At 41.9% G+C, this 25,168-nt stretch overlaps 2 protein-coding genes across 3 annotated transcripts in view; both read left to right on the top strand.

Moving 5' to 3' along the window:
- Positions 1-5,774: 5,774 nt before the first annotated feature.
- On the top strand, positions 5,775-9,429 carry LOC124133062 (actin-85C-like). The gene is made up of 2 exons (XM_046497274.2): positions 5,775-5,984; positions 7,613-9,429. The coding sequence occupies exons 1-2, from the start codon at positions 5,856-5,858 to the stop codon at positions 8,615-8,617; spliced, it is 1,134 nt and encodes a 377-aa protein (XP_046353230.1). The 5' UTR covers positions 5,775-5,855; the 3' UTR covers positions 8,618-9,429.
- A 2,367-nt stretch (positions 9,430-11,796) lies between these two features.
- LOC124133022 overlaps positions 11,797-25,168 on the top strand; it is a 228,303-nt gene continuing 214,931 nt past the window's right edge. The window contains exons 1-4 of one of the 2 annotated variants that reach the window (XM_048400914.1): positions 11,797-11,932; positions 20,447-20,505; positions 21,973-22,050; positions 22,306-22,425. In XM_048400914.1, coding sequence (XP_048256871.1) covers positions 20,449-20,505; positions 21,973-22,050; positions 22,306-22,425 — 255 coding nt within the window. In that variant the 5' untranslated portion in view covers positions 11,797-11,932; positions 20,447-20,448. Of the gene's footprint in view, positions 11,933-14,605; positions 14,888-20,446; positions 20,506-21,972; positions 22,051-22,305; positions 22,426-25,168 lie in introns of those variants that run through there. The other variant, XM_046497225.2, reaches the window with a different exon arrangement.

Raw genomic sequence — 25,168 nt, 5'->3', positions numbered from 1 at the left:
AAACGTATATCATATATCGTCCCATAGTTAATAACAATCCTATACTTTATTTGTATTTCATATACGAAAAATAAACAAATTGGTGATGATAACGTCACCATGACTAACGTTCTACTAATTAATCCACAATGCAGAATCATTAGAGGAGAGGCAGAAGGGTAGTGGCTCAGCACTGACCAACACGGACCAGCACGTACTAACACGGACCAGCACATACCAGTATGGACTAACACGGACAAGCACCGACCAACACGGACCAGAACTGATCGTGATCATGCATGAAGACTCCATTGCACTTCGCATATACATGCATTATATCAAGTATTTTGTTTGCCGCACTCAGCAATATTCCAGCTATATAGCGTCGGTCTGTAAATAATCAAATCTGGACCAGATAATCCAGTGATTAACAACATGAGCATTGATCCAGGCAATTGGGATACAATGGCATGTTGACCAACTCACCAATCCTGACCACCTAAACGATAATTCCAATCAGGGTGAGCGAATATTGTCATATTGTTTCATTGTACATAGCACTTTGAGCATGTTTTAGGGTCTGGATTTGGTGCATTGTAAACATGCACATTACTATTATTATTATTATTATTATCTGTGGTATCACAAACTTTGCTGCTACTAGTGATAGGCCTGTTCTGTCCGTAAGGGTGCTGTCTCATCAGGAAACAGGAGGATTTGCTGATAAGCTTTTATTATACCTAGAAAATGATTTAATATTAATATTATGCTATTGACTTAAGCTGTGTTGCCAGTTTGCAAAGGTCTTTAAAATATTTGCTCATCATTTAATGTGTCGAACCAATGACAGATAAGGAACAAACTCAAATAAAGCAGTTAAGCCCAAAGAATGTAGTAGTACAGTTTATTTTGGTACGGAAGGCCACAGGCAATGGGACATACTATGTTTGGGAATGGTTGGATTATGCAATTTTTATTTAACAGTTCTTATAACTTGGACTGGTGAATGATATTTGTAGACTGAAATATTTTTGACTACAAATATTGTACAGAGAATACACAGTATGTATATTTATGCAGAGTTAGGTTTTCATACCATTTGCATGTAAAGTATTTTCTTCTCAGACATTTATATGTTCTGCAGACTAGTACAAAGTGAAAATCACCTTCTATAACAATTAAGTCACGTTATGTACACAATCTCATTTCTCTGGGTATATTTGCTTTCCCTGTTTAATCATTAAGCTATGTGCAACTTTAAACTTTTTTAGATTTCTATCAAAGATATCTTTCGGTACAGGGATTTGAAAAAGTATAAAGAGCATTTTCTTGGTGTAAGTACAATTGAAGACCATGTTTGAGAATATATATCCATAAGTCTTGGCATATGGTAGATAAAGAACTGTCATCTTTATTTAGCACTTGCCAACCTTGCAAACATAGCCAAATCCCCATTTCCACAGGGGGCCATTTCTGTCATACAACATCATCATATTTGGAGATTTCTTTTGTAATCTGTGACATGGCATTTTAAGCAGTTTTATCCAATACTTTAGTAGTCGTATACACTCAAATATGTAAAGTCATACTGGTCCACATTCCTGGTAAACCATGCCATTTGATGCAGGTTGTGTGACACAAAGAAATTTATTACATGCAAATACGTTAACCATTTCTCTTGAATAAAATTAATTAAAACTCCAATTTTCAGATCCATACAGAAGGATTGGTCTAATTAAGTATTGAATATTTTGAATAAAATTGAAATATCCTTGACACTTTGTACAATTTGTAAAATACCAAAAAAATTGTTATATGCAATCTGCTTAAAGATACTATAAAATTCAAGGAAAGGATACTGAGTCGTTGCTTTAATCATAATTATAATCAACACAAAATGTGGAATGGCACACTATAACGGAACTTCACCACAGGCAGTTTACATTTTGAGTTAGAACATTGTTTTCTATCACATGGCAAAATCATCAGCAGGTTATACAATAGACTTGCACAAGTCTATAAGGCAATAATAATAAGTTTAAATCATATTTTCTAGATTATATAAATAAGAACAAGTTGTGCCTATTAGAGACTGGCATCATGTCGGTTCATCTAGACTTACCTATTTAGAGGATAGTATTCCTTCACATCCATGGACTTTTCTGTCAGTACAGCCTTGAAGCAAGGCTAGGTATACACGTGATTGTGTTCATATTGCCAGTGAGGGTGCTAGTTAACCGATCCCATGGCCAGGCTCCTGTCTTACTGCCTTAATTTGAGTAGGTATATCCTGCAACGACAGGGAGTCACTGGGATGTTAGATACTGGTATTTACTGGTGAAGATCCGGGGTAGAATAGGTCTTCAGCAACCCATGCTTGCCGTAATAGGTCGGGTGGTCAGGCTGGCCGACTTCGTTGATGCATGTCATCATATCCCAATTGCATGGATTGATGCTCATGATGTCAATCACAGACTCGATTATTTACAGGCCGCCGTCATATAGCTGGAATATTGCTGAATGCCGCATTAAACAACAAACATACAACAAACAAAAGATCCTTACCGGCCACTAGAATATTGCTGAGTACGGGGTTAACCATTGTTAAACAACAAGTAATAAACAATACCAACACGTCCACAAATTTCGGCTGACCTGTATTTATCCTGTATCCAAAGTGAACCATAGTTACTTTGATAGTAGCATCCATGACATGACTGTACGTTACATGAGATGATGTTATTCGATCAACGTGACTAGAAACTGTCACGTCGTCTCACACTCCATGCCAGTGTTCTGTAACTTCAGGCAGTACTTGATGTCATTGCTTATTTTACCATCTGTGTGTTGACAGATACGTGTTGCCATCGAAAGGAGGATTGTTCGTGTCTGATGTAATATCACTGGAAAAGCTTTGTTTTAACTGTCAAACACGGGTTGAAGGTTGTTTTAATCAGAATGAGTGAGTTGGTTTAAACGCCGCTTTGAAAAGTATTGCAGTTATATCTCGGTGTGCTAGCTTATTGTGGAAGGAAAGCCCGAAGTGATCTAGGTTTCAAACGTTTTCCTCTTTGGTGAAACCCACGAGCACGGGTATGTTGCTGACAGACATGGAAACATAATCGGGGCGAACCGGGATTTCGAACACACGGTCATATGTTCCTGATGTGCCCAAGGGACACGACTCAGCACAGCAAATTGCGGCGCCTTAGACGATTGGGCCACCCGTACCCCCCATGTTTTAATCAGAACTTCAATTGTGGCAATATACTGAAATAATGAAGCTTGGGATCATGAATATTTTGGGATATGTTTATGATATTTTGTGTTCAGTCTTCACAACAAACATATCTCCAAAATATTTATGATCCCGTAACTTTTGTTGTTCAGTATATATGCGTTACCAATGACAAGAAGCATACTCTCCTGGGTCAGAAGAGGTCCCGAGAATCCGATGTTTGTTTGTTGTTTAACGCCGCACTCAGCAATATTCCAGCTTTTTGACAGCGGTCTGGAAATAATCGAACCTGGACCAAACAATCCAGCGATTGACATCATGTGCATCGATCCACGCAATTGGGATACGATGACATGCATCAACCAAGTCAGCGAGCCTGACAACAAGATCCCGTTAGTTGCCTCTTACGACAAGCATAGTGGCCTTTAACGGCAAGCATTGGACGCTGAAGACCTATTCTACCCCGGATCTGCATAGGTCTCCATACTTGTAACAGCCACTTATCAGACCTGTGTGATTGTATGTCAGCATAGCCTACAGCGTCTACCTGTGCTTGGACCAGCCTCGAACTCGTTTTGAACCCTTGTTGCTGAATACGTCATAGTACAACATTCACTCAGAAACCCAAAACAGTAGCTTGTGAAAAAAATATTAAATATATATGTCTAAAGTCATGTTTAATTTAAACGCCAAGCCTTTTTTGGAGGTAGCTTGGTATACTAGGTCTATTGCCCAACTGACCCATATATTTTTCTCAGTACAGTGCAGGACAGGTGGGGTAGCCTGGTGGTAGAGCTGTTCGCTCGTCACGCCAGGGTCCCGGGTTCGATTCCCAACAAGGCTACAACGTGTGAAACTCATTCCTGGTGCCGCCCGCTGTGATATTGCTGGAATTTAACTCATTCATTACTACAATAACTGTGATGTTGAAAATGCAATAAAAAACAAACAAAACAAAACCCGACAGAGCATGATTTAAATGCAGTATTGTCAGAATTGGCGTTGAACGGAACTCACTTCAGCTACAAGTATAGAATAGACATTTGAAGCATAGGGTATAACTGCTAATTGAGTGGAGGTGGTATTTATAGAGGTCGGCGATTTAGTTGTAAATAATAAGTGTGGAAATGTCAACAGAGGCAAATCTTGATACAGATATCATTATGCCAGTCAGACCGACTTTTGCATTAAAGGACAGATCTTACTCAGTTGCTTTTTTGGAAATTATTTCTCGATTTTAAATTTGCCAAGTTTTGTTATTGAGTAAATAACAGAGTCGTTGTCGAGGTGAAAGGGGGTTTAACGTCGCGTTCAAGTATTGCACTTATATAGCGACGTACATGCACGCATGTTTGTGAGTGTATGGCTGCTTGTACTAGTCGGGACTATTGCAAATTTTATAGTGCAAGCCCACTAATACCTTTTACGACAAGCATGGGTTGCTGAAGACTCAATCTCATTCAAATCAGATCTTAGTTCTCGCCACCGCTAACCAAAGATCTGAGGACATCCCATTACGGGTCCCGTCAGAACGACCTTTCCCGAACATTGACCGACCAATGAAATGACTGACAAGAAATCGACATTTGCCAATCAGAAGGCAGCTTTCTCGAGCTTTACGGCACTAGTTTCAAACTGGCGACTACGCTTCGAAACATATTTTTAAAACTGACCAAAACAACATTCTGGAATGGATTATAGATGGCATAGATTGTATGGATATAATCATAAAACCCGTAACCGTCGTTCGGAATACCCTCTGTTAAATATTTCGAGGTTGCATGACTAGAAAACACATTCCGACTGTCACTTTCAGGATCTGGTAAGCGACGCTCTGATTGGTTGGATGAAAGGTCGTGCTGACGTGACCCGTAATGGGATGTCCTCAGATCTTTGTTTAGCGGTAGCGAGAACTAAGATCTGATTGTAATGAGATTGCTGAAGACTTGTTCTAACCCGGATCTTTACGGGTATGACAGCCACTTTACAAGGGGAATAATATACATTTCAACCCTCTTCACCTGTGCCAGGTACACACCATACATGACAGACCCCATACAACCACACAGTCGTGTCAATGTTGAGCAGTGAAGAATACGCCCGCGACGACGTAAGTGAGTGAGTGAGTGAGTGAATGTTGCGTTTGCCAGCAATATACCTGCTACACCAAGACCGGAAATATATAATCGAGTCTGGACCATGCAAACCAGTGACTGATAGACTGAGCAATTATCCAGGCATTTGGGTCACGGTGACCTGCAATCAAGTCACAGAGCCTGACCACCCGATCCTCGGGGGACCAATTCCATCCCTTAATCCCCCAAACATTCCAGATTGGAAGTAAAAAGTAACCAACAGAAAATGGAAATATCCACTGGGAAGCAGATAAAAGCTCCTGGTTGTATTGTTCTTTGTGTCACGTCATTCTGATGTGGTAGCCGTAAAACTCGACGCCAAGCTGTGGAAACAATTACTGCCTAATTGTCTCACTTATACCACTTTTATACCTAATTAAATAATCATGTAACTCATATGGAATTCCACAAATGCACACAGATCGTTGTCGTACAAACGTGGCTGCACACAACTGCACCAAGGCAGACCTAGCATTTCGCCCTGGCAAGAAGGCAAGGATACGATGACCAACTACTTGGATCTCGGGGCGCTCGTATTAGACAATGGGTCCGGTATGTGCAAGGCCGGGTTTGCAGGGGATGACGCCCCACGGGCCGTGTTTGCTTCTGTTGTTGGGAGACCCAGACATAAGGTAATGATTGTGTGAAGGATGTGTTCATATAACTACGTTAATACGCGTACATTCATTCATATACCTATTTATATGAATGATGCCCTGTTCCTAAAGCGAGTGAGTGATTTGGGTCTAACGCCGCTTTGAACAGTATTCCAGTTATATCACGGCGTGACAACTTAATGTGGGAGGAAAGCCAAAAGTGATGCAGGTCTCAGACGTTTAGCACTTTGGTGAAACCTACAAGCACGGGTATGGTGCTGACAAACCTAGAAACATAATCGGGGCGAGCCTGGATTCGAACCCACAATTATAGGTCGATCAAGGAACGCACCTCTGCTCAGTAAATTGCGGCGCCTAAGACGACCGGGCCATCCGTGTCCTTCTGTTCTTAAATGTTTTGTTTAATTTGGTACATTTCCTGAACTAAATCAAGAAGTTTCTTGTACCACTTAACTGGGATAATCTGTTGTTATGAACGGATATAGGTTTATTATAGACGATAATTGGATCAAGTTGCACAACGAAACAATTGCGCCCCATTTGATTAAAGTGAGTGAGTGAGTGAGTGAGTATGGTTTTACGCCGCTTTTAGCAATATTCCAGCAATATCACGGCGGGGGACACCAGAAATGGGCTTCACACATTGTACCCATGTCGGGAATCGAACCCGGGTCTTCGGCGTGGCGAGCTAACGCTTTAACCACTAGGCTACCCGACCGCCCCCCATTTGATTAAACTGTATGTCAGTCAAACGCTTTCCAAATGATGGATGTCCCTCGGCGCAAAAATCAATTTTAGACATAAGTAATCCGTCCTTAACGTTTAATGCAGTTTCATTGTACTTTCACAAATAAACTTTGTCTTGTGCTATAATTTTTCATTATGTAAAAGCTTTTGAAATAATGATATCTTGTTACATTAATATCAATAAATATTTTGGTGTTCTGAAAAACAGTTCCACAAAGGGATTAAAATGAAGCCTTTGTCCTTTTTGGTTCACTTCAGATCCGCCGGGAGTCCCTTGTTTGGTTGTTTGTTGTTCAACGCAGCAATCAGCAATATTCCAGCTATATGACGGCGGTCTGTAAATAATCGAGTCTGGATCAGACAATCCAGTGATTGACATCATGAGCATTGATCCACGCAGTTGGGATACGATGACATGCATCAACCAAGTCAGCGAGCCTGACCACCCGATCCCGGTAGTCGCCTCTTACGACAAGCTTAGTCACCTTTACGGCAAGAATGTGTGGCTGAAGATCTATTCTATCCTGGATCATCTTGAGTTTAATGACTTATTATACCCCGCCGGGAGTCCCTTGTGTCAAAGTTGAAATTGTATGATTAATATGGTGGTGTATGTTGTTTATACCGCATTCCGCAATTGTTCAGCTATATGACATCGGTCTGTAAATAAAGCCGCCCTTGACCAGAAAAACCCGTGCTTGATATTATGAGCAACATCCCTACTACGTCGCGTAATAGTTAAGTCGCCGAGGGGGACCACCTGTTCCTTTTAGTCGTCTCTTAGAACAACCATATATATTGTTAGGCACCTCAAGCCCGAATTCAAAGGGGTTAGTTGTATGACTGCATGGTGTTTGTGGAACATTGATATTTCAATGATTGTATCTTTACTTCAGGGCGTTATGGTGGGGATGGGTCAAAGAGACTGCTATGTGGGTGACGAGGCTCAGTCCAAACGTGGAATCCTCACTCTGAAGTACCCCATAGAGCACGGCATCGTCACCAACTGGGACGACATGGAGAAGATCTGGCACCACACCTTTTACAACGAGCTGCGAGTGGCGCCCGAGCAACACCCAATCCTAGTAACCGAGGCACCACTCAATCCAAAAGCCAATCGGGAAAAGATGGCACAGATAATGTTCGAAGGCTTTAGCATCCCCGCCTTCTTTGTATCAGTCCAGGCCGTTCTGTCCTTGTATGCTTCTGGTAGAACCACGGGCATTGTCCTGGATTCCGGGGACGGTGTGACCCATGCGGTGCCAATATACGAGGGGTACTCAATGCCTCACGCCATATTGAGGATTGATCTAGCGGGAAGGGACCTCACAGACTACCTTGTAAAGATCTTGTCAGAGCGAGGGTATTCCTTCACCACAACTGCCGAGCGAGAGATCGTTCGCGATATAAAGGAAAGATTATGTTTCGTTACCAATGACTTTGATAGAGACTTTAAAACGTGTACGTCAAGCTCAGATATGGAAAGGACCTACGAGTTGCCGGACGGCCAGGTTATCCGTATTGACAACGAGAGGTTCAGATGCCCCGAACCGCTCTTTCAGCCAGCCTTGATTGGGATGGAGACACCCGGTGTTCATGAGTATATCTATAACTCAATTCAGAAATGTGACGTTGATATCAGGAAGGATCTCTACTGCAACATAGTAATTTCAGGGGGCTCGACTATGTTCCCGGGGATCACTTCCAGGATCACGCGAGAGGTCGCCGAGCTGGCCCCACCAGTCATCAGGGTCAAGGTCATTGCTCAGCCGGAACGGAAGTACGCTGTTTGGATCGGGGGTTCAATCCTTGCATCGTTGTCCACCTTCCAACAAATGTGGATCAGCAAGCAGGATTACATCGACTGCGGACCAAATATAATTCATAGGAAATGTTTTTGAAGAATCTGTGTTGACACACTATAGCTTCCGTAGTACATATGTTAGAATTATTTATAAATGTTGGCTAATTATGTCCCGCCCATACACGTGGCTACTCAATTCTTAGATTGTATTGGAGTCCGCTGTCTTCTGTGTTATGGGCGGTGGGGTAGCCTAGTGGTTAGAGCGTTCGCTCGTCACGCCAAGGACCCGGGTTCGATTCCCAAATGGGGTACAATGTGTGAAGCCCATTTCGGGTGTTCCCTGTCGTGATATTGCTGGAATTTTGCTAAAAGCGGCGTAGAACATCACTCACTCATTCACTCTCCTGTGTTGTGGTAACCAAGTGCAAGGTTTAAGAGTATGCGTCATGCCGAATGGGACGACTGCGTGCGTGGCCCGACTTCTCACATTGGCGTTAGTTTCATTGTGTAAAGACCCTGCCTGGAGGATACCTTGCTGTGATAGTCGTATTCTGCAAAAGCGGCGGTACTCCAATTTTCCTCTTTACTACTTACACGTAAAGTAAGCGTGACAATGACCATTTGGCAGATTAAATGTAAGTCAACAGTTTGTTAGTATAGACATAGTGTTAGGTAAAGAGCTTCTGATTGAGTTGATATGACGACAGTATCATGCTAAATGAAACTGACTGATGAAGACAGGATCAAAGAGCTCGAGCTCGGCGTCTTGATAAGGCATCGACATGCTGTGATGGAGATTCAAGCCACCCACTCACTCGTTTGTTTGTTTGTTTATTTGTTGTTTAACGCCGCACTCAGCAATATTCCAGCTATATGACGGCGGTCTGGAAGTAGTCGAGTCTGAACCAGACACTCCAGTGATTGACATCATAAGCTTCGATCCACGCAATTGGGATACGATGACATGCATCAACCAAGTCAGGAAACCTGACCACCCGATCCCGTTAGTCGCCTCTTACAACAAGCATGGGGTGAGGAGAACCTATTTTCTACCCGGATCTTCACGAGTCCACTCAGACGTAAACCTCGCTCGTATTTAACAAAGCTGAACATGAATGGTGATGAAGTTTGGTTATTATCAAGGTACCATGTATATTATATCAGGCCTTCTATTGATACTGGCATCATGTCATATTGAAACATATTCCTCCCTTGATTATGCAGCTTATTACACATCCATTCTATTATCTGAGAATAGAGACATAAGACAGTGGACAGTACATATGTACACAAACATGCTTTTTCTACTGAAATAAAAAGATGTCAACTACACCACTGTTCTTTGAATTTGTAAAGAAAGTGAATATTAAGGACCCAATGGATGATAATTCCAATGGAGCATGCAGAAGGTTGATCCAGGGTGAGATTTTAAACAGTGAGTGAGTTGGGTTTAACGCCGCTTTTAACAGTATTACAGTTATATCACGGCGTGTCAGCTTAATGTGGGAGGAAAGCCCGAAGTAATGCAGGTCTCAGACGTTTACCACTTCGGTGTAACCCACGAGCACGGGTATGATGCTGACAAACCTAGAAACATAATCGGGCGAGCCGGGATTCGAACCCACAATCATAGGTTTCTGGTGTGCCCAAGGGACGCAACTCTGCACAGCGAATCGCGGCGCCTTAGACGACTGGGCCACCCGTGCCCCCAGATTTTAAACAGACATGCAGGTGATAGTTATGTTAACACAGATATAATTCTTACACTAGTGATACAATTATTGTCTTGAAGATGTGTCCACATTAGAAAAGAAGTGGGCCGCTCTAAGGCCCACACATGCACGTGTACATAGGGTAAGTTTGTTTGTTTGTTGTTTTACGCCACCCTCAGCAATATTTCCAGCTATTTATATGATGGTGGTCTGTAAATAATCGAGTCTGGATCAGACAATTCAGTGATTGACATCGTAGGTATTGATCTACGCAATTGGGATACGATGACATGCATCAACCAAGTCAGCGAGCCTGACCACCCGGTGCCGTTAGTCGTCTCGTACGACAAGCATAGTCACCTTTTACGGCAAGAATGGGTTGCTGAAGTCCTACTCTAACCCGGATCTTCACGGGTTTTACATGGAGTAAAAACCGCCGTATACTAGACTGCATGTGCATATCTGACATCTGTGTATTTAATCTCCTTCAGTTGTAAAACACTTTCTGTACCAGACACGGCCACACCTGCATATACATGATACAGGTATATAGGTCTCCAAAAAGGGTCGTCTTCGGATGGCAACGCGTTTCAAATGATGTCACCAGTCATCATTCACGAAGCTGAAGCACCACCCTACACCCCGTTCAACTTCCCATGTATCACTTTTCCCCGTGCCTCTTGGGGATTCCGGAATAAGATCAGTTCCCACAAATCTGTATTTTTCGTAAGGGTCGTCTTTCGACTATCATGGCATTGTATCCCAATGGCGTGGATCGCTGTTGATGCATGTTTCAATCACTGGTTGTTTTCATTGTCTTGACTCGAATAAAGAACTTGAATATTGCTGAATATGGCCCTGAACGATATTCACCTTTCTTGATTCAATAAACCATACGAACGTTCGTCACAGCTCGCCTGTACCCGGAAGCAGCAAGTTCATGCATGAAGACGCCAAGCTTATTTACTGGTATATATGCAGTGGCACTAGGCTAGTAATTGAGGTCAGTTTAGAATCACCAGGTGACTTTTGCTATTTTTTCATGGACGACGATGACTCCATCGGAATGAATTGAAGTTTATTGTGGTTATGATCAGTATGGAGCCATGGCCCAGTCGTCGAAGTCGCCGCAATTCGCTTTGCGGAGTTGCGTCCCTTAGGCACGCCAGAAATATTACGATTTCTGCGGGTTCAAATCCCGGTTCGCCCCGTTTCTAGGTTTGTCAGCACCATACCCGTGCTCGTGGGTAAAGTGGTAAACGTCTGAGACCTGCATCACTTCGGGCTTTCCTCCCACATTAACCTGACACACCGTGATAAAACCGGAATAGTGTTCAAAGCGGCGTTAAGCTAAACTCACTCACCATAATCATTATGGTATAATTTCTTATATTTCAATATATATTTATACATGTTGTTTTTAATATAATTCAATAAATAAAGTAATAAATAAATCCTCATGTTTGTTTACATTCCACTGAAAGTGAAAGTAGGGTGACGTCAGTTTACGTTTATGACGGAAGCAACTTCCAAAAGAAACCAACCTTTGAGTTTAAATATCCTGATGTTATACAGAGGCGCATTCTGAGTTCATACGCTGCACAACAGGCGCGAAACCCGGAAACGTTACACATTCCTGTCAACACTGGAGTACGTCCTTGCTGTAGAAACCTGCCTTGGATTCAACTTCCCTGCCACGGGTGAGATTTTAAACACACATGATGATTAGATGGTTTTATTGACACCATGCTTTGATGTTGTTCTTACACGTGCACGCAAGTCTTTCGTCTGGGTCGACATGCATTCATATTTGACGAGAACTGGACGTCGCCATATATGTCATTGTGCCCGTCAGACAATTAGTCTTTGCCATTCAACATCCGCCATATATACTATATCCGCAATAACGGCTGTATCTTTATATCAGTAGTTTGGTTTGGTTTGTTTGTTGTTTAACGCCGCACTCAGCAATATTCCAGCTATATGACGGCGGTCTATAAAATAATCGAGACAATCCAGTGATTGATATCATGAGCATCGGTCCACGCAATTGGGATCGATGACATGCATCAACAAAGTCAGTGAGCCTGACCACCCGATCCCGTTAGTCACCTCTTACGACAAGCATAGTCGTCTTTTACGGCAAGCATGTGTGGCTGAAGACCAATTCTACCCCGGATCTTCACGGGTCCTTTATATCAATAATGCTACCACAAAAATGGTGATTCCTGAGTGGATGTATGTGTGCCGCACTTATTATGATATTACACATTTATATACCGCACGTATCCAGACATCTCTGCTCGAATGCTGTTTCTATGTTTGTTCACCGATCAGCGGATCCGCATGCATTCCAGTTATCATTCTCAGCTCCCTGGGAAGTATACAACCCATGCTGCCTACAGCCGCTAGAAGGTTTTTGCATCCCATATCGGGTACATATTTCCTGCAGGGGACCCGTGAAGATCTGGGTTAGAATAGGTCTTCAGCAACCCATACCTGATGTTACAGGTGACTATGCTTGTCGTACGAGGCGACTAACGGGATTTGGTGGTCAGGCTCGCTGACTTGGTTGATGCATGTCTTCGCATCCCAATTGCGTGGATCGATGCACATGATGCCAATCACTGGATTGTCTGGCCCAGTCTCGATTAATGACAGACCTCTGTCATATAGCTGGAATATTGCTGAGTTGAACAACAAACAACACAAATCCTGCAGGGTGAACAAAGGCACATTTGTATTACGTCGCTTGCCTAGGGTGGCATAGATACCATATACCGATATATGGTCTCTGGGTGGCACACGTTTTGACACTTGTATTTTGGGTGTATGTATTTATTCTTGTTTCCACCATCTGCTCATCTACCAACAGATGAGTGGGTTCTTTCGAATATGCCACCCCGACACGTTTCAAATGTTTTGGTTCCCCTCTGTCACGATGTGCACTATGAGGTCATGCCGTAACGTATCACACTTCAGTCGCCTCTTCCGGCGAGCGGAAGCATGGGAAGGTCGGTGGTGAAATCTCCGTCATACCAAAACACGTTGAAAGATGGTACTTGTTGTTACCCCGTCTGGCGCTCGGCAATGAGGAGATATATCAAGGACTGTTCGGCTTGAAGTCAGTCTACTGTGCCAGATTCGGATTGGTTAGGCTACTGCGGCATGGTGAGCTAAAACCGGCATTATAGTCAGGACAAGTACAAGTACCCCCCCCCCCCCCCCCCCCCCCCCCCCCCCACACACACACACACACACACCCTCCCCAGCACCAGCACCACCATACACACATACACTCACAACACGTCGCTATATAAATGCAATGATCTTGAATGCGACATTAACATGACTGATTAAACCCCATTCCACATCGGTCGGGTCTTAATTACAAAATGCCCAGTGCATTGGCGACCTATAGCGCCTGACTGATTTCATTGCCGCTCCAAATTAAATGATTGAAAACAATTATATTTTTCATCCAGATCGATTGAACCACACACATACCCTATTTCATGTAGAACTGCTCAATTTGGACGGAAATAAAAAAAAACCCATGGCTGTAAATTAACCTAGGCTATTATACAATTATAATGCACGATGCGTATTAATTACGACTTCAGCAACCCATGCTTGACGCAAGAGGTGGCTAAGGGGATCGGGTGTTCAGGCTCACTGACATGGTTGATGCATGTCATCTTATCCCCATTGTGTAGTGATGCTCATGATGTTAGTCATCGGATTGTCTGGTCCAGACTCGATTATTGACAGACCGCCGTCATAGAGACAGGATTTTGCTAATCAAACAAACAAACAAAACATGATCGAACTAAAGAAAATTCAGTTTTTATTTTAGTTTTGTCATTAGGGATTGGTCATCTGTCACAGGGGAGAAGATTGGGGTTGTGGGGGTGCGGTGAGATTCAAGGGGTTGTCATGAGAAAAAAATGTCAGTTATATTTTTTACAAAAAATGCATGGCATAGGAAATCTCACCGCACCCCCTCCCCAGTAATAAATGACCAGTCCCTTAGTCCGTTTAGTTAGAAACATCCATGGCGTGATCCGTTTCTCTGACGTGGAGCCTGCCATTCCATTATCATTTTTGGTTTGTGTGTATGTTTGATTGTGGTCTACAGTACTGTACAGTATGGAATCATAATGAGGTTCCTGCGCTAATTAATCTCATTAAAATAACACTCCTACATAATATCAGCTAGCAATTTAGCACAAAGCAAATGACAATAATAACAACGGGGATTTATCATTGTAAACCAGTTACCGGCTGATGCAACTGTGAAACACACGAGAAACGATTGGAGTTTTAAACAACAGTTGTCTTCCCATTACTATCGAATCTTGTCTCGTGCCATCCCGTGGATTCTCGCCCTTGCCGAGATGAATGAAATTTGTTTTCTTTTTGCTAGACACCGTACTAGCACAGGTTGAGCAGTTGTATTAGCGCCGGAAGGGTAATTTGATTCCCCAAGCAAGGCAGTACCGTAATAATCAGAGCTCTAGCTGCATGTCAAACGAATAAGAAGATTGCAACTGCAGTCAATCGAGTAGAATGTTTGCTACCGTGCATATGATCAGAGCTCAACGATCTTCATTTTGACAGCTGCACCTTCGATAACAACAAAGTTCATATCTGAGGTAATGCTAACTTGATTTGTCTTGGGTTTCACCGTCTTACTCTGAAATGCCAACAATTCACTGTAGTGTGCCATGCTTCATGCAGAACGTGGGAACAATTGGTTATGGCTGTCTGCATAGTAGTGTTTATGGTGAGGGTAGGCTAGTTCACAGCATGATGAATTATTACAAATTCCATCAGTGATCATGTTCCATGCTGGATGAACTATTAAAGCTTTGTTAGAGGGAGGTATACAATCAATTGCACTTACATAACTGATTATCAATTTCCCCAAGGATCTTTCTACTAAAATTAAGACAACCATGATAACATAATTGCTGAAACGTACTGATCTATTTATTTGAGGTTTGCATGAAACTTTACTATTTTGAAAATGAAACAGTGTCAGTATGACACAGTGTCAGCCTGAATATAATAGTGTTAGCATGTACCTCCTAGATCGATAGCATATGAGGCAGGTTAGGTTTAATAATTTGGTTGTCTGGGACATTGACTGATCGTCAATCTAAATGTTCTGAAGATTTATTTCCGAATTTTTTAAGGATGTAGAAAAATGTCCTATCAGTAGTTAAACATGCAAATGTCCTCATGCCGTTTGTCTCATGCAAAATCATTATGTGGATTTCGTTAGCTTGAAGGGGTACTGGTCAGAACGGAATCTGTGCCAATACTGACTAGCCTATATGGTCAAAATGCTCGAATCAGACCAGTGAAATATCAGAAAAAGACCAAGATTTGTTTCTTAATTAAGTCTTTGTAGTCATCTTTCATTGAGTAGACTATTGTATATCATCAACGTATTGGTCAGTCTGTTGAAACATGGCAAATATTATGATAAATAAACATGTGTAAGGTTTATTTTACACTCTCAACTGGATAAGACATTATCAGTTAGGGTGGCCTCTTGCCCACGCGGCAATTCAATTCCCATAACTCTGTGTAGAAATTCAGTTTGGTCTGTTTTTAATTTTTTTTCCCCTTTTTGTTATCAAAAAAGTATTAACTTGCATGAAGAAAGACAAAAATAGTAACATACATTCATAATGTTTGTATTAATGTACTTTTGAAAAAAAATTAACAGTAATCTTGACTTAGAAAGGGAAAATGTTAAAAAAAATGATGCAAAACAGTAGGGTAATTTCAATTGGCAACTGCAAACTTCATGTGATGAATTTTGTAATAAAACTTATATCATTAGAATCACAAATGCATAAGGAATACTATACTGATTATGTTCATTCAGCATGTTATGTGTTAAATTCTTCATTAACATGATTAAGAAAATTGTGAACATAATGAATGCTTATGAACTTCATTACAATTTGGTGAACCAGAATTAACTGCAACAACTCTTTATCATATTTGTAACTTGAAAACATACTGATAATCTTGTTATTTTGCTGGATGTGACCACAAAATTTAATTATAGAATGCACATTTGATATGATGCACATTCAAGAACAAGAATTGGTATCTAGTACTTTTTGTTCAAGCAATTAGTAATGCTACAGATGATTAATGAGGTTCTTTGTGCTAATTTTATATTTTCAGAATCCTTTTTATGAAGACTTTGTATAATATATAACAACACATGATCTGTAAATATTTGGTCTGTTTTGACAAGGAAAATGGGGCGTTTTGACCAACTTAATTGGTCTGTTTTGACAGGTCTGTGCTCAAAGGATATCTACATTCGCCAAACACTTTTGATCTGTTGGTTGTTAATTTGAGCCTTATTCCAGGAAGTACTCGGGTTCTTACAAGTGTCACATTGGTTAAAAATGATAGTTCCCATTAATGTGGTATCCTACATAACACACCTATTTCACAATAAACCTGACATGCCATGAACAAAAGGGGAGTTTTCTTTCTTGAAAAGATGAGTGAGTTAATCATGTTACCAGTATTAGAAATTGGCACTAGTCCTGTAGTCCTTGCCAAACCGCCACTAGTTAAGGTATCATAAGAACTAGAAGAAATATGCTATTTTTAAGGATTTTGCTGTATGTTATCATTAGAACATGTATAAGGACTAGTGGACTAAAACTGTTAGTTTCTGCTGCTGTGTTGATGTTGATCATGATAATGGTATCTTGTCATCACTGTATATGGTAATGAAACATTTACTTCCTCGTAAATGCCAGAGGTTTTTAACTTGTTATCATGGTTGTAGAGGATCTACTTGACACTCTATGCAAGGATGGTTGACATGGTTTAAATGTTTAGCAGCAAATTAGCCTTTTGTCTGCTGGATTCTGATCAGTCATGTCCCTGCTAGTGTTTCAGGACTTGAGACTGCTTGTTTCAAATTTATGCCCAGATGCTATAAAATGCTCAGTCTTTGATTTCCTTCCAACTCGTTTAAACTTTAATAGTAATTTACTTCCATTTGGAGACTATAAAATTGCTCTGATTTTTTCAACAAATCATCGTTTGAATGAATTTGAAATTTCAGTTAGCACAAGAAAGTGTGTCTAAACTAAAGAAATCATAATTTACTTCTTAAGAAATACGTCCAAATTAGATCCACTTTTCATTATGTGTTCATAGATAATGGAGAAATTGAAATCATTGAGTACAAATATCCATGTACCGTTATTGACTCCAAACTTTTGTGGAATGCCACGGCTGATTGTATTTACAAAAAGGGCCAGCAAACACTGTATTTTCTGCGTTGCTTTTAAAGTATTTTAACTTTCAGTTTCCATTGCTGGCATGGGGGTTGGTCTGTTTCAAACCCAAAGGCAGTTATATTATGAATAGTAACAAAGTAATTGGCTTTCTTTCACACAACATCAGCATGTGTTATAAGCAGGAAATTGTAAAAGAGGTGGAAATAATTTTAAATGACAGTTTGCTCGTATTCTTTTGGAGTATGAACTTATACCTTCTGGTCATTCGACTGCACATGCCGAAAAGATGAAAATGCAAACAAACAGAACCCATCAATCATTCGTACCAGTCGGTATTTATTTGCTCAACAATCAAACCGTGTGATGTTTTTGTGTTGATCTACCACGTTTACCCAACTTTTGATTACATTATGATTATATGCCTCACATGCTTCCCTTTAAAGACATTTACTCATTTCGTGCTTGTTAGTGCTTTGATGTCCTTTGGTCCTGGCGTCTGTGTATTTGACTTTAAAATTGAACCTGTTATTTGTTTCTCTATGCTTATACAATGTAACCCAAATTTACTTCATGATAATAAAGTATCTTATCTGATCTTATCTTTAGTCAGGGGCAGAACTACTTCCCATTAGGATTTCCAGCATTCAAAACTAAGCATCAAGTCATTGGGACCTTGTCATTACCCTAAAGTTACAATTTAGGGGACCCTTGGTTTATATACTACTGCAGAATACCTTAAGGGCACCAGGGCCACCTACATAGCAAAGACTGGATTCCTCCCATTGCTGGTCGAGATGACCTTTGAGGCACCTTGCAGAGTTATCTCCCTTTTTTTGTTCTGGCTTAAACACTTAAAGAATGTTAGGAGGAGCTATTACGCGAGGGTCGTAGTGTTTAGCAGCTGTTGAACATGTGCACATAGTCCTTAGCTGAGTGGCCACTAGCCAGTGACTTTTACTGTCTGTGAACTGGATTATTTAATGTAGCAATTACTCACTTGATTTGAGTGTTGTACATGTAAGCCTGATTACTACTCTGGCAACAATCATCCTGCCTTTGAAACTGGCACAAGTCTTATAGTCAAATTAATGGACATCAGTCAGTGCAGTCCTATGTATACATTATTGTAACTTTTTAGGATGATAAGGATTACCGTATATATTGCCGTCTATGAAGCGACCAACATGTAAAAGCCTTCAAAATCGATGCTAATTTTATGACCTGTCTATAAAGCAATTTGGAATGAAGAACATTGCCAGCGCATACACAATCTCTACATTTGAAATAAAAACATGTTTGTCTTCCACAGAAAAAAATTAGATTACATCCCTTCAGCGAATTCAGGTAAATGAACAGGTGATAACAATTAAACTTGGCCAATACAAATTGAAATTTGAGGTAAAACATCACTAGACATGATGATTTACCGTTAAAATATTATTTCCAGTTTGCTAGGCATTGTTTTATATGCAGAGATTAAGATTACCATGATTATTGTCTCGTAAACGAAGCTGGAAGCAGCAATCACCTGTACATATGTTTTCTCGGAATCTGCTGGTGATTCGGTTAAAAAATACCCAATAATATAACTTTTAAGAATTTTGATACAGTGATAGGAAGATTTGTTCGAAACTATTATTTTATCAGGAATAATATATTCCAATATCATTTTATTTTAGTAGCAACTTTACTATATATATTTGAAATATATTAATAACCTTAAGCACAGCACTTTGGTACAGCTGATCTCTATTACTGGATAGTGTATGGCCTATTGTCCATATGATATATAATTCTCTGTCCACCAACTGTCATTTCAAGGTGTCAATGGCAGTAATCTGACCGTTGTTGCTGTAAATAATTTTGAGTTGTGCAATCTACCGTCGAAATAAATATAAACAAAATTAAGTCTTTGAAAGGCATTTAGAAGTGATACACATAAGGAAGAGGATTTATGGATGTCAACTTCCTTATTATGACGAAACACAGTGTTTCGGTGTATATGCTTACTCCTTCACCAAACGAAGGAGTAGGCATATACTCCAAAACGTTGTGTTTCATCATAGTGATCAATATTGAATGAAATTTTGAAAAAAAATAATAAAAGAGGTTACAAATGTAAGTCCAGAATGAACACTTTTTATTACCAGACAGTGTCATTACAAGATTAATTTGCATACTCACGTTAGTTTCTTTGTGTAAGGGGAAAAAATAATCAAAACTCTTCTTACTGTGTATAGAGCGATGCCCCCCCCCCCTCATTCTAGGTACAAAAAACTTGGCTTATACACGGCATTGTGATAAACAGGAGTTACTTTCTACAGCTCAAATTGTTCAAGAGCCATGTTGAAAATCAGACTGGCCAAATAGAATATTCAAGTTTACCTGCCCTTCGGAAATTTTGGTACCATAAACTATATTAATACGTAACAGACATGCTTATAACGTACTGATGGATATAACAAACTGTCTTTTGGTCGCATCCGTTTGCTGCTGTATGTATGCTTGTAACTAACTACGGTTATAAGAAGCTGTAATTAGCGGTCCCATTGAGATTTTTATAACTGTAGTTTACTGTATTTGAACATCCCTGGTTATCTGGTTATGACAGAAAAGAAAATGGACTTTAATATCTATTTTTTAACACTGTTTTGAAATATTACTGTTGCAATAGTTTCACCATGATTACAGTTTTGTGTTTTATTTATTCATTGCTATCATGAGTCTTTCATGACAATTGCATTAGTTAAAATAGCCTTGATAGTCACCCCTATGTTTTGCCTGATTACTGGTAAAGTTGATTAAAAAATTAAATTTTATTATGTTAATGATAAATATTTTCACTCGTTGATTCGCTTCATGCATTATTGTATTAGTATTATTCATGCTCTTTCTGATGCTGAGTTGTTTGTGTGTTGTATTCAGATATGGAGAGTAGCCTGGATTCAGAAGACATGGCAGCGGAGGGGGGACAGGAACCCAAGGTAACGATGCTAGAGCATGTCAAAGTTAACTGTTGATTCCTTGTGGTACAACGTGAACCAATGATGTCTGTAGGGGCACATGGAACAAGATGGTTTGTTTGTTGTTTAATGCTGCACTCAGCAATATTCCAGCTATATGATGTTGTCTAGACCAGACAATCCAGTGATTGATGTAATGAGCATCGATCCACACAATATGATGACATGCATCAACAAGGTCAGCGAGCCTGACCGTCCGATCCCGTTAGTGGCCTCTTACGACAAGCATAATCGGCTATTACGTCAAGCATGGGTTGCTGAAGATCTATTCTACCCCGGACCTTCTAGAGTCCCATGGAACAAGTGACAGTCTTTGCTTGGAGTAAAACAATAGCCAAGGTGTTTTCCTTTCCTCATGATAAATTTTGAGATTATTTTCACTATAACTATGTGGGCATGGTGGTTTGTTTGTTGTTTGACGCCACATTCAGCTATATGACGGCGGTCTGTAAATAATCTAATATGGACCAGATGATCTAGTGATTGACATCATGAGCATCGATCTACGCATTTGGGATACGATGACATGCATCAACTAAGAGCCTGACCAACCGATCTCATTAGTCCCCTCTTACTACAAGCATAGTTGCCTTTTTTCGGCAAGCATGGGTTGCTGAAGACCTATTCTGACCTGGATCTTCACAGGTAGACACGGTGGTGTAAATGCTGTTGACACAATGTTAGACATCCAGCTAGTGTGGCTAGTCCACAGTAATTCCTTCAGCATGATTGGACTGGTTCTATTCAATGTGACTAGTTTGTCATGGAAACTGCTAGTCCTGACCATATGTTGCTAGTCTTGGTATAGTGGTCTTGTGGTTGTGTCTGACCATGCAAACCATGAGGTGACATTGATTTATGCTTTCAATTAATTGAACGTTTATTTGTTAAAGAACAATTGTGAAGAAATATCTGTTTGATTTATTTTGTGATGGAGCCAGTTTGAGCAAGCTGAAGGGGCGGTCGGGTAGCCTAGTGGTTAAGGTGCTTGCTCGTCACGCCGAGACCCGGGTTTTATTCCTGACATGTGTACAATATGGTGTCCCCTGTCCTGATATTGCTGAAAGCGGCGTAAAACCAAACTCACTCACTCTAGCAAGCTGAGACTGATTTTGAAGTTTATCGTTATCAACAGGATATTTGATACATCAGTATAATCAGTGTTTTGAAATTACGAGAGATCCTTGAGCATTGCTCTTATTTAAAACAAGAGACCCCCTGACAAGAACCTCTTGACTTGTGTACCTAATTTCAAACACTGATTATCAAGATAAGGCTTTTTATTACTTGTTTATTGGTTTACATTACAACATGTTTTTGTCCACAGTGCAGTATAGATGGTTGAAAAGAGTAAAGATACTGTGTTGTTACTTTGGCTGTTAGACTTATTCACCAGCCCTGAGTGAAATGAGATGTATGTATTTTCAGCGAGAGCCACTCTATTTCCACTATGACCCTGCCACTGTTTCGCCAGAGATGGGCGGTGTGATGGACAGCATCAAGCAGGTAACGCCCGTTGTTGCATCCACTCATTAATTCTTTACTTGATTAATTATGTAAATAAAAGAATCAGAACAGATAAACATAACATTAGAAAGAAAGAAATTTTTTTTTTGTCTGTAGGCTGTTTTTGTGTTATCAGATGTTGATGACTTGCACTTATTGTGATAGTGATAAAAGATTGTTAGTGCCATGATGTTGGAGATGTTTCTGCTTTGCTCATCGCAATAGATTGTGAAGTGAATGTCTTCCTTTCTGTAGCTTGCGGAGGAGTTGTTGTACCATTGGCGTGAGTTACCGATCGTGCTGCCCGAGTCCATCACAGACGCCTCCATCAGGGATTCTGGTCGCTGGGACGAGGATGGAGACTCGGAGAAGAAGGTAGGCACAACATTACATTGAGACAGCAGAGAAGTCAAGGCACCTAAATATCTGATGTAGCTGTAGGGAATCAAGCTGGTGTAGGTGTAGAGATTGATGCTGGAGTAGGTGGTGCAGGTGTGGATACTGATGCTGGAGTAGGCAGTGCAGGTGTAGAGACTGATGCTGGAGAAGGCAATGCAGGTGTAGAGACTGATGCTAGAGTAGGCAGTGCAGGTGTAGAGACTGATGCTGGAGTAGGCAGTGCAGGTGTAGAGACTGATGCTGGAGTAGGTGGTGCAGGTGTAGGGCTGATGCTGGAGTAGGCAATGCAGGTGTAGAGACTGATGCTAGAGTAGGCAGTGCAGGTGTAGAGACTGATGCTGGAGTAGGCAGTGCAGGTGTAGAGACTGATGCTGGAGTAGACAGTGCAGGTGTGGAGACTGCTAGAGTAGGCAGTGCAGGTGTAGAGACTGATGCTAGAGGAGGCAGTGCAGGTGTAGAGACTGATGCTAGAGTAGACAGTGCAGGTGTGGAGACTGCTAGAGTAGGCAGTGCAGGTGTAGAGACTGATGCTGGAGTAGGCAGTGCAGGTGTAGAGACTGATGCTAGAGTAGGCAGTGCAGGTGTGGAAACTGATGCTAGAGTAGACAGTGCAGGTGTGGAGACTGCTAGAGTAGGCAGTGGAGGTGTATAGACTGATGCTGGAGTAGGCAATGCAGGTGTGGAGACTGCTAGAGGTAGGCAATGCAGACGTAGAGACTGATGCTGGTGTAGGCAGTGCAGGTGTGGAGACTGATGCTGGTGTAGGCAGTGCAGGTGTAGAGACTGATGCTAGAGTAGACAGTGCAGGTGTGGAGACTGCTAGAGTAGGCAGTGGAGGTGTATAGACTGATGCTGGAGTAGGCAGTGCAGGTGTGGAGACTGCTAGAGGTAGGCAATGCAGATGTAGAGACTGATGCTGGTGTAGGCAGTGCAGGTGTGGAGACTGATGCTGGTGTAGGCAGTGCAGGTGTAGAGACTGATGCTAGAGTAGGCAGTGCAGGTGTAGAGACTGATGCTGGAGTAGGCAGTGCAGGTGTAGAGACTGATGCTAGAGTAGACAGTGCAGGTGTGGAGACTGCTAGAGTAGGCAGTGGAGGTGTATAGACTGATGCTGGAGTAGGCAGTGCAGGTGTGGAGACTGCTACAGGTAGGCAATGCAGACGTAGAGACTGATGCTGGAGTAGGCAGTGCAGGTGTAGAGACTGATGCTGGTGTAGGCAGTGCAGGTGTGGAGACTGATGCTGGTGTAGGCAGTGCAGGTGTAGAGACTGATGCTAGAGTAGGCAGTGCAGGTGTAGAGACTGATGCTGGAGTAGGCAGTGCAGGTGTAGAGACTGATGCTAGAGTAGGCAGTGCAGGTGTAGAAACTGATGCTAGAGTAGGCAGTGCAGGTGTAGAGACTGATGCTGGAGTAGGCAGTGCAGGTGTGGAGACTGCTAGAGGAGGCAATGCAGACGTAGAGACTGATGCTAGAGTAGGCAGTGCAGGTGTGGAGACTGCTAGAGTAGGCAATGCAGACGTAGAGACTGATGCTGGAGTAGGCAGTGCAGGTGTAGAGACTGATGCTGGTGTAGGCAGTGCAGGTGTGGAGACTGATGCTGGTGTAGGCTGCACAGGTGTAGAGACTGATGCTGGTGTAGGCAGTGCAGGTGTAGAGATTGATGCTGGAGTAGGCAGTGCATGTGTAGAGACTGATGCTGGAGTAGGCAGTGCAGGTGTAGAGACTGATGCTGGAGTAGACAGTGCAGGTGTAGAGACTGATGCTAGAGTAGGCAGTGCAGGTGTAGAGACTGATGCTGGTGAAGGCAGTGCAGGTGTGGAGACTGATGCTGGTGTAGGCAGTGCAGGTGTAGAGACTGATGCTAGAGTAGGCAGTGCAGGTGTAGAGACTGATGCTGGAGTAGGCAGTGCAGGTGTAGAGACTGATGCTAGAGTAGACAGTGCAGGTGTGGAGACTGCTAGAGTAGGCAGTGGAGGTGTAGAGACTGATGCTGGAGTAGGCAGTGCAGGTGTGGAGACTGCTAGAGGAGGCAATGCAGACGTAGAGACTGATGCTAGAGTAGGCAGTGCAGGTGTGGAGACTGCTAGAGTAGGCAATGCAGACGTAGAGACTGATGCTGGAATAGGCAGTGCAGGTGTAGAGACTGATGCTGGTGTAGGCAGTGCAGGTGTGGAGACTGATGCTGGTGTAGGCTGCACAGGTGTAGAGACTGATGCTGGTGTAGGCAGTGCAGGTGTAGAGATTGATGCTGGAGTAGGCAGTGCATGTGTAGAGACTGATGCTGGAGTAGGCAGTGCAGGTGTAGAGACTGATGCTGGAGTAGACAGTGCAGGTGTAGAGACTGATGCTGGAGTAGGCAGTGCAGGTGTAGAGACTGATGCTGGAGTAGGCAGTGCAGGTGTAGAGACTGATGCTGGAGTAGGCAGTGCAGGTGTAGAGACTGATGCTAGAGTAGACAGTGCAGGTGTAGAGACTGATGCTAGAGTAGGCAGTGCAGGTGTAGAGACTGATGCTGGAGTAGGCAGTGCAGGTGTAGAGACTGATGCTGGAGTAGGCAGTGCAGGTGTAGAGACTGATGCTAGAGTAGGCAGTGCAGGTGTGGAGACTAATGCCAGAGTAGGCAGTGCAGGGCCTCTTTCCTCAAAGCTCGAGCGATCGATATTCCCATACTCTAACTAAGATTTATGACTGTAGTAGCACTAAGATTACTTTGTTGAA

The sequence above is a fragment of the Haliotis rufescens genome, unplaced genomic scaffold, assembly GCF_023055435.1.
Source record: "Haliotis rufescens isolate VD_foot unplaced genomic scaffold, xgHalRufe1.0.p SCAF_20, whole genome shotgun sequence".
NCBI classification, from domain to species: domain Eukaryota; kingdom Metazoa; phylum Mollusca; class Gastropoda; order Lepetellida; family Haliotidae; genus Haliotis; species Haliotis rufescens.
This window is presented reverse-complemented; position numbering and strand designations above follow the sequence as displayed.